Source organism: Lissotriton helveticus, chromosome 6 (genome assembly GCF_964261635.1).
Source record: "Lissotriton helveticus chromosome 6, aLisHel1.1, whole genome shotgun sequence".
In the NCBI taxonomy this organism is placed as follows: Eukaryota; Metazoa; Chordata; class Amphibia; order Caudata; family Salamandridae; genus Lissotriton; species Lissotriton helveticus.
This window is the reverse complement of record NC_136067.1, coordinates 1,623,983,203-1,624,002,327: the sequence shown is the minus strand read 5'-3', so window position 1 is coordinate 1,624,002,327 and position 19,125 is coordinate 1,623,983,203. Positions and strand designations below refer to the sequence as shown.

The 19,125-nt window shown below is 44.5% G+C and overlaps 1 protein-coding gene across 2 annotated transcripts in view; it reads left to right on the top strand.

Annotated features, from left to right (window-relative positions):
• The window catches only part of UGP2 (UDP-glucose pyrophosphorylase 2), a 476,638-nt gene that overhangs the window by 212,681 nt on the left and 244,832 nt on the right, over positions 1-19,125 (top strand). For both annotated transcript variants that reach the window (XM_078649432.1, XM_078649433.1), the window contains exon 3: positions 7,824-7,931. In XM_078649432.1, coding sequence (XP_078505558.1) covers positions 7,824-7,931 — 108 coding nt within the window. The remainder of the gene's footprint in view (positions 1-7,823; positions 7,932-19,125) is intronic.

Here is a 19,125-nt window from a genome sequence, read left to right as displayed (position 1 = left end):
CAAAGTTAGGTTACATGTACTGCCACACACGAAACCATGGTGCAGAATAAGCTGTAATTGGCGCATACCTGACACTCCTAGACATGTTGTGAGGAATAGCGATTTCTGTACCCTCCCTTCACCACCTTAGAAAATACTAACAAGAACATCCTTTTTGTGTGTTCCAACTTGAAGTCTCACCTTGCCCACCATGATTTTAAAACCCCAAGGCTGCCCCATGTCCCTTCCCCACTGAGTGATTAACAAGGTTAGGTGCCTGGTGCAATACTCTACTGCTACATCAGTGGGATTGCAGAGCAGGCACTTTACAGTCCTTGAGACCCTCATGGGTGAGTAGTGCCCTCTGTAAATCCCTGATTGATTGACAGTCTTGTTCGTCAGTCACCTTAGGTGATATTACCCAATTTTGGTTGTCAATTTTAATAAGCAGGATTGTATTGTCACAACTGTTTTTCTCTAACTGCTTTTAGGCACTCATTACACGTTTGTCCGAGAAGGGTTGGGCTATTCACCACACTTAGTAAATACCATTACCCCAGATGCTTTTTAGGGCTCGGACTCCTCCCCCTGGGGGAGGAGTTAGAGAACTAATGTTAAAGGAGAAAAAAAAGAAGAAGAGGGCCTTGGAGAGAGAAATTCCAGACATTCCTTAGCGTTTTCTGGCATCTGGTCAGTGATTCGTCTTCCCTGTGCTGTGTATGTAGTAGCCTTGAAGTGATAGGCTGTAAGTAATGTACGCGTGCCCGATGTGGCATTTTGTGTGCGAGAGCGAGCATGGCAGAGTGATTAATCTTAATTACGAGCAGTCAGAGTGCCCGTGTAATGCAAGCCAGATGATGCGAACGCGTTCACAGCGGTGAGCGCGTTCAATGTTAAATGACGAGAGGCAGCAGGCGACGCTCACAGAAGATGACTCATACATGCTCGTCCACACTGTAGTTCTTGTTTTAAGTTGCTACAGGGTGTCTTTTTTCTGCCTCTGCGTGACAGTCTGTAAGAATAATGAGCGATGGTGTGCTGACTGTTTTTTTTTAGGGTCTGGGAAGGGGGGTGTGTCCGTCCGTTGTTTGAATGTGTGTAGGTTTCAGTTCAATGATCTAGAACACGGAGGAGAGAGACGTTGTCTACGTAATCAGATTTTTAAAAACTTCACTGCCCCACAGTTTCTAGAACAGGCTGTTGACTGCAAGACTGATGCACATTCCCAGACTTCCGTAATTTCTAATGAACTTTAGGCATTTTGAACTTTCTGAACCCTGTCTGATGCAGCCACTTCACTAATACATAACAGAACAGGCACAGTTTCCCTCGCTGCTGTATAACCGCCAAATGGTTCCAAGCCCATACAGTCCATGGCCTCTCTGGAAAGGTTTCCAGGTGGATGCTAGTTCGCTGAGGGAAAAAGTTGGAAGCGCCTATTAACTGAAAGACCGGCAAGGCAACAAGGAACGGCAATGGCCGTGAGTGTGACAGTGGAGGAGGGTGAGCGGCGGACATGGTATGGGCACACAAAGTGAACTAGACGGCTAGAGTGAAGTCACCTCACATGCGTGCATAGAATATATTCTTTGAGATTTAGGAACGCGTGCTGCTTGGCGAGTTGTGCTGGTGGAAGCTGTGCACAGCGCGAACAGGGCTACCCGCCCAAGGATGTGCATAGTGTAACTCGTTTCTGCACCCGTGGCAGTGCTTGCATCCAGGGTCATAGGGTCACTTTCTATGGGTCCGTCACCTGAGCAGCCCCAGATCGTTTTCAGTCCCGCTTCTTATAGCCCCTTTAACGTGATTCCCCCCTTGCTGACATATGTTTATATTTCTTACCAGGTCTAGTTTTATTATTTATTTTAATCCCAAAGCACGTGTTTGAGGCTGCACTGTTTATGGTGGTCTTGAAAAGCCTGGCAGACTCCGAGATAAAAGGGAGTGGGGGGCTGCTTCTGCAGATGGAAACAGTGATAACTCACTGAAAGAGGCCAGGGTGGGATTTGCAAAGCAGGCGCCCTGTAATAGAATTCTCCATAATCTATTATCTCAACAGGACACCCAGAGACCTATTTCAAGAGATGCTGCCTCCTTCTGCGGCCCTTTCAGTTACCCTAATGCGTTATTAACCGAGAGGAAAGTCCAAATGCACAATTGCAATTTTACACTTCTGGGGGCCACGTATTTCCATTTTTTTGTCGCAAGCATGTGCTGCTATTTACGTTCTATTTCACCTTAAAGAAAGTACTTTGTGGGGCGGCGACAGAGTATACCCCAGCGGTGGGAATGAGAGGGAATTTGGGATCGACCCCAGCACCTCATTGCCATTCCCGCACATACTTAAAACTATAGTTCCTCGAATTGATTGTTAGCAGCACTTGAAGTGTTCCCTCTGACTCAATGTTGGTCGACTTTTGAAACTGTTTAAAGAGAACAACAGAAGCTTAAAGAGAACAGCAATGGATAGGGAGGAGCTATTGTAGTAAACACAGTGGGCAGTGCAAGAGGGGCAAGGAAGCACTATTTGACTGGGTCATCTCGTTGTAGGGGGGGGGCTGCTTTAAACCGAGCACGGGGCAGGAGAATGGGACGGGGGCACACCTTAATGCCTTTGCAGGGCCATTGTAGGATCACAGCGTGCCCTCTGCCGACACGTGTTGGGCGGTGCCCTTCTCTGGGGCGTCGCATATAATCGACTGTGCAGGTACTTTGGGAGGGGGGGGCTCTCTGGTGTTAAAAGAAACGTGTTATTCTGTAAACACACCACACACGGACACCCCAGAAAAAGAACGATTCGTGTATTTCCTTCCTTTAGTGACTGCAGAGTGAGAACCATGCACTTTAATCCCCAACTGGAAAATGGTTAAAACAATTGTCGACCTATTTATATTTTGGCATTGTATCGGGCACAAACACCACCAGCCGTCAGTGCAGGCTTCCACCAGGTACACACCACCAGACGTCAGTGCACACTTTCAACAAACACACACACACACACCACCAGCCGTCAGTGCACGCTTTCACCAAGCACACACACCATCAGCCATCTGTGCACACTTTTACCAGGCACACACACACCACCAGCCGTCACAGTGCATGCTTCCACCAGGCACACACACCTCCAGCCAGCAGTGCATGCTTCCACCAGGCACACACACCACCAGCCATCAGTGCACAATTTCTACGAACACACGCACCACCAGCCATCAGTGCACACATCAATTGTTAACGCATCCACAATTAAGTATTGTAGCAGGGTGTCCAGGGCCAGCAGTGTGTGTGTGCAGGGTGAGCAGAGTGTGAGTATGCAGAGTGTGAGTATGCAGAGTGTGAGTATGCAGAGTGAGCAGAGTGCGAGTATGCAGGGTGAGCAGAGTGTGAGTATGCAGGGTGAGCAGAGTGTGAGTATGCAGGGTGATCAGTATGCGAGTATACAGGGTGATCAGTATGTGGGTGTCCAGGGTCAGGAGTGTGTGAGTGTGCAGGGTCAGGAGTGTGTGAGTGTGCAGGGTCAGCAGTGTGTGAGCATGCAGGGTGAGCAGAGTGTGAGTATGCAGGGTGAGCAGAGTGTGAGTATGCAGGGTGAGCAGAGTGTGAGTATGCAGGGTGAGCAGAGTGTGAGTATGCAGGGTGAGCAGTGTGTGAGTATGCAGGGTGATCAGTATGCGAGTATACAGGGTGATCAGTATGTGGGTGTCCAGGGCCAGCAGTGTGTTGAGTGTGCAGGGCGAGCAGAGTGTGAGTGTGCAGGGTGAGCAGAGTGCGAGTATGCAGGGTGAGCAGAGTGCGAGTATGCAGGGTGAGCAGAGTGCGAGTATGCAGGGTGAGCAGAGTGCGAGTATGCAGGGTGAGCAGAGTGCGAGTATGCAGGGTGAGCAGAGTGCGAGTATGCAGGGTGAGCAGAGTGCGAGTATGCAGGGTGAGCAGAGTGCGAGTATGCAGGGTGAGCAGAGTGCGAGTATGCAGGGTGAGCAGAGTGCGAGTATGCAGGGTGAGCAGAGTGCGAGTATGCAGGGTGAGCAGAGTGCGAGTATGCAGGGTGAGCAGAGTGTGAGTATGCAGGGTGAGCAGAGTGTGAGTATGCAGGGTGATCAGTATGTAAGTATGCAGGGTGATCAGTATGTGGGTGTCCAGGGCCAGGAGTGTGTGAGTGTGCAGGGTCAGCAGTGTGTGAGCATGCAGGGTGAGCAGTACGTTGGGGTCCAGGGCCGGCAGTGTGTCAGTGTGCAGGGTCAGCAGTGTGTGAGTATGCAGGGTGAGCAGTGTTTGAGTATGCAGGGTGATCAGTATACGAGTATACAGGGTGATCAGTATACGGGTGTCCAGGGCCAGCAGTGTGTCAGTGTGCAGGGTCAGCAGTGTGTGAGTATGCAGGGTCAGCAGTGTGTGAGTATGCAGGGTGAGCAGAGTGCGAGTATGCAGGGTGAGCAGAGTGCGAGTATGCAGGGTGAGCAGAGTGCGAGTATGCAGGGTGAGCAGAGTGCGAGTATGCAGGGTGAGCAGAGTGCGAGTATGCAGGGTGAGCAGAGTGCGAGTATGCAGGGTGAGCAGAGTGCGAGTATGCAGGGTGAGCAGAGTGCGAGTATGCAGGGTGAGCAGAGTGCGAGTATGCAGGGTGAGCAGAGTGCGAGTATGCAGGGTGAGCAGAGTGCGAGTATGCAGGGTGAGCAGAGTGCGAGTATGCAGGGTGAGCAGAGTGTGAGTATGCAGGGTGAGCAGAGTGTGAGTATGCAGGGTGATCAGTATGTAAGTATGCAGGGTGATCAGTATGTGGGTGTCCAGGGCCAGGAGTGTGTGTGTGTGCAGGGTCAGCAGTGTGTGAGCATGCAGGGTGAGCAGTACGTTGGTGTCCAGGGCCAGCAGTGTGTCAGTGTGCAGGGTCAGCAGTGTGTCAGTGTGCAGGGTCAGCAGTGTGTGAGTATGCAGGGTGAGCAGTACGTTGGTGTCCAGCGCCAGCAGTGTGTGAGTGTGCAGGGTGAGCAGTGTGTGACTTTGCAGGGTGAGCAGTGTGTGAGCGTGCAGGGTGAGCAGTATGCAGGGTTAACAGTGTGTGAGTGTGTAGGGTGAGCAGTGTGTGCGTGTGTAGGTTAAGCAGTGTGTGACTGTGCAGGGTGAGCAGTGTTTGAGTATGCAGGGTAATCACTATGTGAGTATGCAGGGTAATCAGCTTTTCACCAAGCTCACACACACCACCAGCCGTCACTGCAAGCTTTCACCAGGCGCACACACACACCATTAACCATCAGTGCACACTTTCACCAGGCATACACACACCACCAGCCGTCAGTGCACGCTTTCACCAGGCACACAGAGTAGTGAGTGCAGAGTAGTGAGTAGAGTAGTGAGTAGTGAGTGCAGAGTAGTGAGTAGTGAGTGCAGAGTAGTGAGTAGTGAGTGCAGAGTAGTGAGTAGTGAGTGCAGAGTAGTGAGTAGAGTAGTGAGTAGAGTAGTGAGTAGAGTAGTGAGTAGAGTAGATTAGTGAGTAGTGAGTGCAGAGTAGTGAGTAGAGTAGTGAGTAGAGTAGTGAGTAGTGAGTGCAGAGTAGTGAGTAGTGAGTGCAGAGTAGTGAGTAGTGAGTGCAGAGTAGTGAGTAGTGAGTAGAGTAGTGAGGTGACTAAAGTAGTGAGTGCAGAGTAGTGAGTAGTGAGTTGAGTAGTGAGTTGAGTAGTGAGTTGAGTAGTGAGTTGAGTAGTGAGTTGAGTAGTGAGTTGAGTAGTGAGTAGAGTAGTGAGTAGAGTAGTGAGTACAGAGTAGTGAGTAGTGAGTAGAGTAGTGAGTAGAGTAGTGAGTAGTGAGTGCAGAGTAGTGAGTAGAGAAGTGAGTAGTGAGTTGAGTAGTGAGTAGAGTAGTGAGTAGAAAGTAGTGAGTTGAGTAGTGAGTAGAGTAGTGAGTAGAGTAGAGTAGAGTAGTGAGTAGAGTAGTGAGTAGAGTAGAGTAGTGAGTAGTGAGTGCAGAGTATAGTAGTGAGTAGAGTAGTGAGTGCAGAGTAGTGAGTAGTGAGTAGAGTAGTGAGTAGTGAGTAGAGTAGTGAGTAGAGTAGTGAGTAGAGTAGTGAGTAGTGAGTAGAGTAGTGAGTAGAGTAGTGAGTAGAGTAGTGAGTAGTGAGTAGTGAGTAGTGAGTAGTGAGTAGTGAGTAGAGTAGTGAGTAGAGTAGAGTAGTGAGTAGAGTAGAGTAGTGAGTAGAGTAGAGTAGTGAGTAGGACATCACAGGCAGCAGCTGTGCAAGCTTCTTACACTCACAAGGAGACCACAGGCAGCAGAGGTGCAAGCTTCTCACACTCACAAGAAGGACATCACAGGCAGTAACGGTGCAATATTCGCACACTCACAAGGAGATCACTGGCAGTACACACCACATGAACACACTCCATAACACATAGCAACAATACATTGGCATTTACAATGCCATTAGCTCAAACTCAAATAAATCCGAGCCCGATTGCATTTCTAATGCTTGTTTCAAATTGACGAGGTACCATGTTTAGTAAATACCTCCTATTTCGAGTTTACAACAGGAAAATGAGGCAGAACATGCAGGATCTGACGTTAACATACCAAATTCTGCATGTTTTTTCTGTACCCTTTCCCCTGATAAATCCCAGCAGGTCAAACCTTGAGAAATTTATCAGAGGAAAACTGCAAGGGCGTGAGAATGATCACACAATTCATAATTCTGATCACCTGTTTTTACAGAGATCAGTTATTAGCCCTTAATATGTAATGAGGGGCTATGTATTTTTGCTGAAAGCAGATATTCCAGGTTCATATGGATATGACAAGTCAACTACATGTAGCTTCTGCTCCTCTGTTGCACAATGTCTGGTAGTTGCATCATTTTGCCATACGTTGGAAGCTCAGTCCATCTCCGAACGTTTGCTTCAAGACCCACATTTTTTACTGACTACTGCGATGTGGTCTTCTCACTCCCTTTTTACCGTATTGTTTTTTGCATTAATTCTAGGATTGAATCCCATGATCAAGTCATGTTGCGAATCCCCATAGTCTGATTTTAAGCCTCGTGCTTCGAACACTAGCTTCTTGCGTAGTGCCGATGGGAGATCCACGTGACCCACCACCACATCCCAATGTACCCGGCTTGAGGGGCCCTGTTCTACTGAGGGGAAAGCACATACATACCTGGAAGTAATTGATATCAGGCAGGAGGAGGCCGACAAGGGCACATGCTTAGCAGCTAAACTCTTTTAATTCTCATTAACAATCCCTTGAAGCACCACTAAAGTGTGTCTAGAAAATGTGTTAGTGGGTAAATCACTGATTTGAATTATATTGCATGCCCTTCCCTTTTCTCAGCTTGCACCCTTCACAGAACCCATATTTTTCTCAGATAACTCTTGATTTAGTCATGGCATCTTTGTCGTAGCCTAACAGCCTCTAGTCTTTCTTTAAATTTCTAATGATGTGTTCTCCATAGCTGGCCAAGATGAAATCACACGAATGATGTGTGGACTGCCAAAACAGACTTCCTTTTTTTTCTGCTGGCTATCTGACATCTTTCAGAACAAAAACATTTTATTCTACCCTTTAATAAACTTGTCACATGGTCAGGGGAACTTGGAAGGTCATGCCACGTTCATAAAAAAGTACTTTTTATTTGGCGCCTTTCCAGGTTACTCTGGTTATAAGAGAGCAAGCCAAAGAGCTAATGATTCACCCAAGACTCGATACCGAGGGGATCAGTAACCCCCCCCCAGCACCCCTTTCCTCAGCAGTGAACATTCCAAGTGCAATATATCACAAAATGCTTAATGTAAGCTCAGGCTGGATATAGGCATATAACATTTTTAAACGTTACCTAATTCTCATTTCTGATTTTATTTCAGCATTCGAAAAAAGACCTCGAAGGGTTTCAGAAGCTATTTCACAGGTTTTTGCAAGAAAAAGGCCCTTCAGTCGACTGGGGAAAGATCCAGCGCCCGCCAGAGGATTCTGTAAGTGATGATGGCATTCGAACTGTGAAGATTATTTTGCAAGTGATTTAAAAGGGGCTTTAGTACTGCTGAAATAGGTCATGAGGCATTTCCTGATTGGTTGTGTACCAACCCTCTCATTTGAAACCAAACCGAATAATTCCGATCCTACCAGTCACCGCTCAGGGGTAGTTCCATAGCTGTGACCTCGTGGGATGGTTAATCATGTGAGGCCATGAAGTGCCCCTTACTGTGGATAGTCTGAATCCAAAAACGTGCCTAAATGCAGATCTCTCATGAGCAGTGGGGAGTGTATTCAAGTATGCTGCTCTTTAATCCAATCCCATTCACTATGTTATACTATGCTAGCATGATGGCTTGTTTTTGCTTTATGTGCTGTATACTATGCAAAGTGGGGCAGGTCGAGAAACTGATTTTCATCATTCGTGAGGACACTATCCAATAAAAACTGTTTACACAAAATGTCCTCAAAGACAGAGTTCCAAGTTGACATTTGTTTTGCCAGCAACCCAAATGTAGAAGTGTCTTGCACTATACAAAAGGGACCCACAAGGAAATAAAGAATTTGATATTTTTTTGTAATTTAGAAACAAATGGGCTGCTAGAACATGCCACCTTCCCTAAATGGTATAAGAATCAAAAAGGGCCTTGACTCCTTGCTCAGAAAGGCTGAGTCCAACCAGACTAAATAAACAACAAAAAAGCCAAATTCTGGAATATTAGTTCTACAACCAAAGAATTTTTACAAAGAGCGCTGCTTTGATTGAAACAAAAACAACTTGTTTGTCATTAACACCATGAAGGTTTATTCCTAATTATAACATGATCATTTTTCTTATTAGCACACTATTTATCGTGCTTGGCAAATACAACATACAAAAATGCACAACTGTCTTTATATACAATATATACAAGAATATACAATTTCAAGCATACTCAACCATTCATTCATACACACTCCTTACAAAACAGTGAAAACAATAATAAGAAATACAAAAACAATGCGTCCAAACATCGGTTAGTAAATCAGTCCTAAATATTTCTTTTCATATTTTGACGATTTGTTGCAGTTTGTGATTGTCACAAGCACTCTCGTGAAGCCAAATCAATACAAAACAAGATTAGGGGTAACCAGACGTTGGACTGAAAGGTGGTCGACGCGTTTCAAACCCCTATCATTAGGGTGGGGTTCTCCTCAGGACCGAATGGTTCTGAAACAATAAAGATTGCTGAATTTAGCGCGTGTGTCTTGAACATAGACAGCTAACTACAAGAAGGGATCAACTCCCTGTGTGCCACTGGAGTCTCCTACCTTAATCCAATAGTCACAGCGCAATCGATAACAGGCAGTGAAGTATCCCAAAGGTATGGTATTTCCCAACAAACGTGATTACAGCCGCTGTGCAGAGAAAACGCGACAACAATTACTGGTGTGTCACACTTTACCCATTCTTTCATTCTGTCCAAACGCGGGACGATGTGGGGAGCAATGGTACTTACCCGCTGTGGTGCAGCTGGCTGATCGCAGATAATTGTCTTAAGCGTCTGCTCCTTTCCTGAAAAATGGAGCGAGATACGCGTTAGATATCTGGCGCGCTGGTCGCCACTGTTGTAATAAACCGCAGTGCGGAGTCACGTACCAGTGTGAGCAAAAAGGTATGAATCCTTCTCCTTAGGCGGTTTGACTGATGGAAACCGCTAGAGTCCTCAAGTGGAAGTGTATGTCTCTGTACTTCCTGATTGTTACCAGCTCTCAGGGGTTTCTGGGATATGTAGTTCCAAGGTCGGTCTACCAGCAGAGTGGGACAAGACCAGGCCTGGAATGGATGTCATGATGGTCAGTGTAGCCTTAGACAGTGGGCTTGTAGATTTCCGAAATTTCGTTTAACCCCCGCGTAGCGGTGTTAAACCTCATTATAAGCATTGCCTCTCGTTGAGACAGTTGGGCATCTAAATCGCCGCCCCTCGGATTTTTTTCAATTTTGGACAGCACGGTCCAGCGGAGGTCGGTACTTGCATGATTGCACTTCGCCCAATGGTTGACCAAAGGGGCATTTTCCACTCCCCTGCGGATACGCGATTTATGTTGCGTAATCCTACTCCTGATTTCTTGCGTTGTTTTTCCGATGTAGACTAGAGGGCATGGGCACACAATTGCGTATACAACGTTCTTGGACTTGCAATTAGTAAAGGTGTCATGTTTCCAATGGATATCATCAAACGTGAAAACTGAGTCCTCAATAGTCTCTGCACAGCAGGTGCATGTACCGCACTTATGGTGTCCTTTGGCCGGAGGTAATCCGAACAAACTTTGTAATGTGGGTGCCTTAGTAGTTGGTAGTGCCGCCCTGACAACGTAATTGGCCACACTTTTGTCCTTTTTGTACGCAAAAAGTGGTGGCACTGAGAAATCTTCATGCAAGTTCTTTAGCAGATGCCAGTTGGACGTGATGAGCTTCCTGTGTAAATTTGTCGCTGGACAGAAGGTAGTAACACATACCATCCTTTTAACGTCTGGTTTGCTCCTTTTTACCAACAATGTCTCACGAGGAGTCCACCATGCCCGTTTGAGGGAATTTTTTAATAGTTTTTTTGGGTACCCTCCCTGAATAAGACGATCTTTTAAAAGTTCTGCGTGTTTGAAATATTCTTCCTTCGTGGAACAATTTCTGTGTATTCTCAGAAATTGCCCAAAGGGCAAGTTCTGTTTTAAACTCCGAGGGTGGTTGCTGGAAAAATGTAATGCCTTATTCCTGTCAGAAGGTTTGCGAAACAATGTTGTACTTAAGCTTCCATCCTGAGGTTCCACTTTGACGTCCAGATAGTTGATGGATTCATTTGAGGCTGAGACTGAGAACTGGATGTCAACCGTTCTTGAATTCAACCAGCACACGAATTGGCTGAGATCTTCATGGCCTCCTGTCCAAACCAAGAAGATGTCATCAATATAACGCATGTAATGGGATATGTTGCTGCTGAAAGGGTTGGTTTGATATATAAATTTTTCCTCATATAACCCCATGAACATTATGGCTAGCTCTGGGGCAAAGGGGCAACCCATCGCCACCCCCTTGATTTGATAAAAAAATTCAGCATCAAATGTAAAAAAGTTTTTTTGCAGGGCAAACCTTGCAAGGTCAAGTATAAACTCCGTCGGGACTCTCATTGGTCTTATCCTTTTATCCAAGAATATCGTCAGGGTTTCCAGTGCCTGTTCTTGGGGGATCTGGGTGTATAGAGACACCACATCCAGTGTAACTAGAAGTTGTCTCTTCGGATCAAATTGAATAGTGGAAATGCGATTAAGGAACGAGGTGGTATCTTGAAGGTGAGCGGGAATTGTCTGAATGAAGGGTTTTAGAAAATGATCAATGTATTTTGCAATAGGTTCGAACAGGGACTCGCACCCTGAAATAATGGGGCGTCCTGGTGGATTAATCTCATCTTTGTGCAATTTGGGGAGCACATAGAAAACTGGTGTCCTTGGATTTTTGTTCTGTAAGAACGCTAGCTCCTTTGGTCCGATGATGCCTTCATCAAAACCCCTTTGGATAGTGTCAAATAATTGATTTTTTAATTCTGTGGTAGGATCTTTATTGATGCGTCTGTAGCATTCCTGATCGTCAAGTTGGCGGTGTACTTCCAGTTTATATTTGTTAATATCCCATAACACCACCGCTCCGCCCTTATCGGCTTGTTTGACGACTATGGTGTTGTCATTCTTGACCGCTATAAGTGCATCCTTTTCCGCTTTAGACAGATTGAACTTTACATATGACTTCTTTTTTTCAATCGTCGAAATTCCTGATAGCACGGTTGTTTCAAACGATAGAACCTCCTTTGGGATTTTGGGTCCTCTCGGACAAAATGTCGACTTTTTCTTAAGGCCAGTTGTTTCTTCCTGTGTGTTTTCAGTGATATCCTGAAAAAATGTTTTTAGACGGATTTTGCGGCAGAACTCCAGTGTCTCTAGTTTCATTCTAGTGAAGTCCGTTGGTCTTGATGGGACAAAGTTGAGTCCTTTGGTTAGGATAGGTGTTTCTGCTGCCGATAGCATCCTATTTGATAAATTGTAAATAGGCGAAATCTCTAATTGTTGTATGATTTCTGGCGGGTTCTCATTTGCCATGGTTGTGTGAACCGGACCCGGCCTCTGGGTTTCTGTTGACCCCGTCCTAAAAAAGGCTGTTGGATTTGCGCTTGTTGTTGGTATTGATTGGGGCGGTTTGCTGCCCTATTTTGATTTGGTCGACTGCTATTGTCTGGTTCGCTACCTGAGGAAGATGAAGTGTCTGAAAAAGTTAGAAATTTACGGCGAGATCGTCCTTGATTGTCCTGCAGAAAGCGTCGAGAATCGGAATGCGTATAAAAATCCTTGTTGAGGTATGGATAGATTGATTCTAATGAGAAATTTTTCTTGTCCAGTTCAAATTTATTGTTTTTTTGAGTAACTGTGAAGTCCTTAAATTCTAGTATTTCTTTGTCAATTTTCTCCAAGAGAGTTTTAGAATCTGTTATTAGCTGATTGGTCTCAATTTCCCTTTTTAAAGTCTCTATTTCTTCTAGTTCCTTAAGCGATGTCCTGTGTGCAGTCTCAATGGTTAAGACCATGAGATCTCTGCTGCACTTTGTTTCGATGCCACTGAAACCTTTTTTGTACACCGGATCGTCCGTAAAAACAACTGGAATATTACGGATCACAAGGCCCGCTGGAATGGTGCCAGACCGAAGGTGTTGAAGTAAAAAATGACCATGCAGGTCTGTCCGGATTTGTTTTTTGCGTAACCGAGTCAATTTATCAGACTCATTCTGAGTGTTAGCTGTAAGGCTGAGAGCAGCAGAGGCGAACACCGGAGGATCCCTAATTAAGTTCTGAATATGTTCTTCGCTAAAAGCTAGTGTGTCACTTTCAGCCATATCATTCAGGTGAAACAATTAGACAAAACAAACATAAACGGTGTGAGTGATGTAAGTTAGAGAAAAGTGAAAGAAGGTAATAACCTAACCACGTCCCCAAACACGAATGCCTTCACAATAGGCAATTCACGATTATCAACAAACAACTACTACCCTGTGGTAGAATTTCTACCTATCAGGACCTCGCGAGCTGCTGCCCGCTCAAAAGTATAAGAAACAAAAAGGGCCTTGACTCCTTGCTCAGAAAGGCTGAGTCCAACCAGACTAAATAAACAACAAAAAAGCCAAATTCTGGAATATTAGTTCTACAACCAAAGAATTTTTACAAAGAGCGCTGCTTTGATTGAAACAAAAACAACTTGTTTGTCATTAACACCATGAAGGTTTATTCCTAATTATAACATGATCATTTTTCTTATTAGCACACTATTTATCGTGCTTTGAAAATACAACATACAAAAATGCACAACTGTCTTTATATACAATATATACAAGAATATACAATTTCAAGCATACTCAACCATTCATTCATACACACTCCTTACAAAACAGTGAAAACAATAATAAGAAATACAAAAACAATGCGTCCAAACATCGGTTAGTAAATCAGTCCTAAATATTTCTTTTCATATTTTGACGATTTGTTGCAGTTTGTGATTTTCACAAGCACTCTCGTGAAGCCAAATCAATACAAAACAAGATTAGGGGTAACCAGACGTTGGACTGAAAGGTGGTCGACGCGTTTCAAACCCCTATCATTAGGGTGGGGTTCTCCTCAGGACCGAATGGTTCTGAAACAATAAAGATTGCTGAATTTAGCGCGTGTGTCTTGAACATAGACAGCTAACTACAAGAAGGGATCAACTCCCTGTGTGCCACTGGAGTCTCCTACCTTAATCCAATAGTCACAGCGCAATCGATAACAGGCAGTGAAGTATCCCAAAGGTATGGTATTTCCCAACAAACGTGATTACAGCCGCTGTGCAGAGAAAACGCGACAACAATTACTGGTGTGTCACACTTTACCCATTCTTTCATTCTGTCCAAACGCGGGACGATGTCAAACCGCCTAAGGAGAAGGATTCATACCTTTTTGCTCACACTGGTACGTGACTCCGCACTGCGGTTTATTACAACAGTGGCGACCAGCGCGCCAGATATCTAACGCGTATCTCGCTCCATTTTTCAGGAAAGGAGCAGACGCTTAAGACAATTATCTGCGATCAGCCAGCTGCACCACAGCGGGTAAGTACCATTGCTCCCCACATCGTCCCGCGTTTGGACAGAATGAAAGATTGGGTAAAGTGTGACACACCAGTAATTGTTGTCGCGTTTTCTCTGCACAGCGGCTGTAATCACGTTTGTTGGGAAATACCATACCTTTGGGATACTTCACTGCCTGTTATCGATTGCGCTGTGACTATTGGATTAAGGTAGGAGACTCCAGTGGCACACAGGGAGTTGATCCCTTCTTGTAGTTAGCTGTCTATGTTCAAGACACACGCGCTAAATTCAGCAATCTTTATTGTTTCAGAACCATTCGGTCCTGAGGAGAACCCCACCCTAATGATAGGGGTTTGAAACGCGTCGACCACCTTTCAGTCCAACGTCTGGTTACCCCTAATCTTGTTTTGTATTGATTTGGCTTCACGAGAGTGCTTGTGACAATCACAAACTGCAACAAATCGTCAAAATATGAAAAGAAATATTTAGGACTGATTTACTAACCGATGTTTGGACGCATTGTTTTTGTATTTCTTATTATTGTTTTCACTGTTTTGTAAGGAGTGTGTATGAATGAATGGTTGAGTATGCTTGAAATTGTATATTCTTGTATATATTGTATATAAAGACAGTTGTGCATTTTTGTATGTTGTATTTTCCAAGCACGATAAATAGTGTGCTAATAAGAAAAATGATCATGTTATAATTAGGAATAAACCTTCATGGTGTTAATGACAAACAAGTTGTTTTTGTTTCAATCAAAGCAGCGCTCTTTGTAAAAATTCTTTGGTTGTAGAACTAATATTCCAGAATTTGGCTTTTTTGTTGTTTATTTAACCTTCCCTAAATGGAACACAACATCCTCTTATAAGGAGTACCCACCTCCATGGTGCATACAAAGGATGGATTAATGTAGATGTCAGTGGAACCCATTCTGAAAGGTTTGTAGGTTATGGCGCTGTGCTCAGAATGGAATAGGTACATGCAGTCCCAGACAATTCACACATTTCGGAAATAAGGAATGGGAGGAAGAGGGACGTCCCCGGGTAGTAAATATGTAAAGGTAAAGTTTTGCCTTCTCTAGGCAGTCCTGCCTCCTGAAACAAGGAAAAGTACATCTATCTATCGATGAACTCAGTTCAGGGGCGTAGCTATCAACAATACAGCCGGTGCAGTGACACGAGGCCCAAGAATCTGAGGGTCCATTTTTCCTCCAATTAGTGCATGTTTTTTTACAATTGAAGCAGGTGATAGAGGCACAATCTAGGGCCCATGGGAAGAAGTATGGTCCGGAATACCGACATAGATGCCTTCCTCACTGAGAACCTGGCTAGTTCTTTGCTCTTTCTAAAGTGGGAAAAGAGTACAGGACTAATGAACAAGAGCAACGTGTGAAGCCTCTATTGGCTTGTGTGACAAGGCCAAGCCTGTGATATTTGAGGCAGTTTTGCTTCTACTCCTCTCTGATACTACCTCCTGGGGTATGACCAATTGAATGCGTTTCATGAACTGCTTGCCAGTAGGATTGTATGTCCTAGCTGCTTCCTACCTGGCGTGATGGTGCTTGCCAACCCACTTAGGTGTGCGCAGAGCCCCTCACACGTGAGAACGGTGAGGGACCTTCACAGTAACAATAATTTACATTTGGGCAGTGCTTTCCAGTGATCACCTGATATAATCAAGTTTGCATATGCATTGAGCTCTAGTGGTGCAGTTCTCCTTGATGGAAAATCCAAATGTTGATCTCACTCCCCTGTGGCATTTTTTCACATGTATTTATTATTTTCTTTAATGTATTTTATAACGCTGCTGCACAAGGAGGACATCTTCTACCGTGCTCGCAACAGAAGCAGATCATGAATAAATAGAACTAGTCATTAACGGAAATTACATCTGAACATTTCTAATCTGACATGTAAAAAGGTTAGGAATGAGAGACGATATATGTGTAAAAAAAATCAAACCAGAAAATTATGAGTTGTATCAAAAAGGTAAAGCAGGTCTGCGATTGAGCCCGCACTTCTCTTGATTAGATGAGCTATGGTCGAAAAAGAAGTATTTTCAATATTTTCTTGACGGAAGGGGGGCATTGGTGAATTCCTAATGTAGTAAGAAAATAAACAGTTGCAGTGCGTGGCTACAGCACTAGTGAAGAATGCATTGAACGCAAGAGATGTCTTGAATTGCGGCGCATGACTTTAATGTTTGCACTGGCAAGTGAACGATGATGTGTGGTAATCTTTTTCACATTCGTTATTAGGCCAGTAATTACTTTTATTCTCTAATCCCTCTTTGCCATGGCCAGAGTAGCTGCAGCGTTACAAGCATTTAGTTGCACAACTCAAGGTATTTGCAGATAGAACATACAGTCTAACATCTGGTCTGCGCTCCTTTTACATAATTTTTCTTCAGTTACTTCATGCCTTGTTTCCAATATTATTATTTAACAGAGTGAACGCACACCAGATGGAAGTAATTTCCTTCATTCTCTTGGGGTCTTTTGCATGCAAGAATGTGGAGTATTCCTGGCTTGTGAACCCCATGGCAGTGTTTAATGTTTAACTAGTATCAGCATTTCGATGCAGCATTTGACATTAATGTTAAGCAGACATTTTTAAAGGTTCTGCTCCATTTCGTTTGTTCTGGTCTAGGAAACGTAGCTCTGTTATTACTTGTTTGGAAACAGGCATTTCAAATAGTGCCTCTTTTCACTACAAAAATGTATTTCAGGTATAATCCTTGTGAGCTACATCCGTTTTTCTCCACGGATTTACAGAGGCAGTGGAATGCTCTGCAGTGTAGGACTAATGGGACATTATTGAAAAGAAAAGGCATTTTCCCAGTGTCTTCAGCAAAGAAAGGGCACCTCCTGCTCGCCTCTTTCTGGCATAGCTACATGTACCCTATTTACTAGTTTCATATTTTTCCTGCCTTAGGAGCATGTGGTGACCTCACTGTCTGAGCCTTTCAAACCTTGGGTGGAGCTATGCTCGGCGTTTTGACTTGGCTTCTAATGTTGTTTAGTGTTGGCAGCCACAACTGTTTTTCGCCTCCTACCAAGGTGAACATGACCTTAGTAGCCCTCCAGAGGTAATGTTTGGAGGCCCGTCAAGCTCATCGAAAAACGCGTCAAGAGGATAATGATGCATGAATTAGGCCTAGACACCAACCAGTTAGGTGGGTTCCTTAATCGTGCACTCCTGGCTTTGTTTCCTAAAATGGGACTCTTTTTAATCCAGTCCGAGACTTCAAGGAGTCAAGAGATTCATTCAGTCTAAACTTTTGACAATCCTAGTTTGGAACAGGCTTGAACGGTCGACCAAATCCAGCTAGACCCTGTGGTGGACAAGAAAACGGAAACTAAGTTCAAGTCACTGATGGGGGAGACACTTTAAACCTGGCTCTGGTACATGCACTTTCAGCCCCTGTTTCAGTGGTGGTGTTTGTTGTTGTATGGAGAGGAAAGCCCTCCCCTGCCCTACTCAGTCACCAACCATCACAGTTACGTGGGCAGTAGGCCAGGACAGTAGAGTAGAGTAGTGTCATGCCAGACCAATAAAGTTGCAGCCTGAAATATTTTTGTGCGAGATGAAATGCTAATATTCGGTTCGCTCCATGCAGCAACCGAGCCGCAGGAAAAATCATGGGCTTCATCAGTGAGAATAAACAAAAAACAGTTGCAAAGCTGTTAGGTCTGGGTTTAATGTGCCAATACATACGGCATAAGCACATTAAAGTCCAACAAAGAAACGAAAAACCGTCTGTAACGAAAGTTCCTTTCGCCAACCATGCCGCCAAGATTGTATGACCCTTCATTATTAGTTCTTCGTCAGTTTCTATTATATAGCTAGAAAGAAAGTAATGACTGTTAATGACCACCCCCTTGCCACCGGCCATCTTTTGATATAGAAGCAAAGATGACTATATTAAATACAAGGGAGCCTTTAATAGCAACCAACTTTCGTTTCTTAGAAATGGAGAAAAAAACTCATCCCGATGACATTGCGACGCTGCCAGGATCACATGGCTGATGGGGAAAAAAAGAAGGGATGGCGGGCAGGGTGAATGAGGAGCCCAGGGGGGAAAGAGGGGCAGTTGGGAAGGTGGAAGGAGAGAAGGTGGCAGGTAGGGAGGGACGAGGAGCTCACAGGAGACCGTGGATGGGAAGGAGGAAAGAAAGAGTGGGCAGGCAATGAGGAGGAGCACATAGTGGAAAGTTAAAGGGCTGAGAGGGAGAGCCAATATGTGGTGGCAGTGGGAGAAATCTCGAGAGAGCCATGAGAACCTTACAGACAGACCATTGGTTATAAAGTAATCTCTTATCCAGTTCAATGCAAGCACTGCTTTTGAGTTGGAAAGATATAACCTAACAGCCAATAGCATCAGGCGAGAGAGGAGTATTCTTTGACTGGGCCAAGATGTGATTGACAAAGTCTCAAGCCAATGACTGAAAGAGGTTAGTCAAATAAAGTCAGTGGTTGAAAGGGCTGGACCCAAAACCTGCTTTGAGAATATTGTAAGCAAAAGGTCTATGTGACAGCTGCACTGCCATCCCATATCTAATGACTTAAAATAAAGAATGCAACAAAAGTTTTGTTAAGGCCTGAGACTTCTGCCCAACCGGATGGGTTCTTAGCATATTTCTTTGCAGCCCCTGAGGACATTTAGCTACATTTGTACTATGCTCTTTTGATGAATATCAAAGCAGCACTTCTTTATCAAGGCATTGGTTGAATCTAAGCATCACTTCTCTGAGTAGGAAGACTCGTAAAGAAACATTTCAGTCTAATATGTTCAGCTACATATGGCGTTGGAGAAATGCTTGAAGCAGGGTGGTTTATTTACTAAGTTGATCATGTTTTACCAAAACTACTAAAATACCTTTCTTCCTGTGCTCACAAAAAAATCGCCATTTGAGAAGTGTGTGTAGTACTTTCGATCTAAATTTGAAGTATTTAACAATATTTTGCTTACCACAGGTGAGCGTTATCAGCAACTTCCTTGGTACTAGGGTCTTGCTTCGCTAGTGCCATGGCGTTCTCAGTATTTCAGC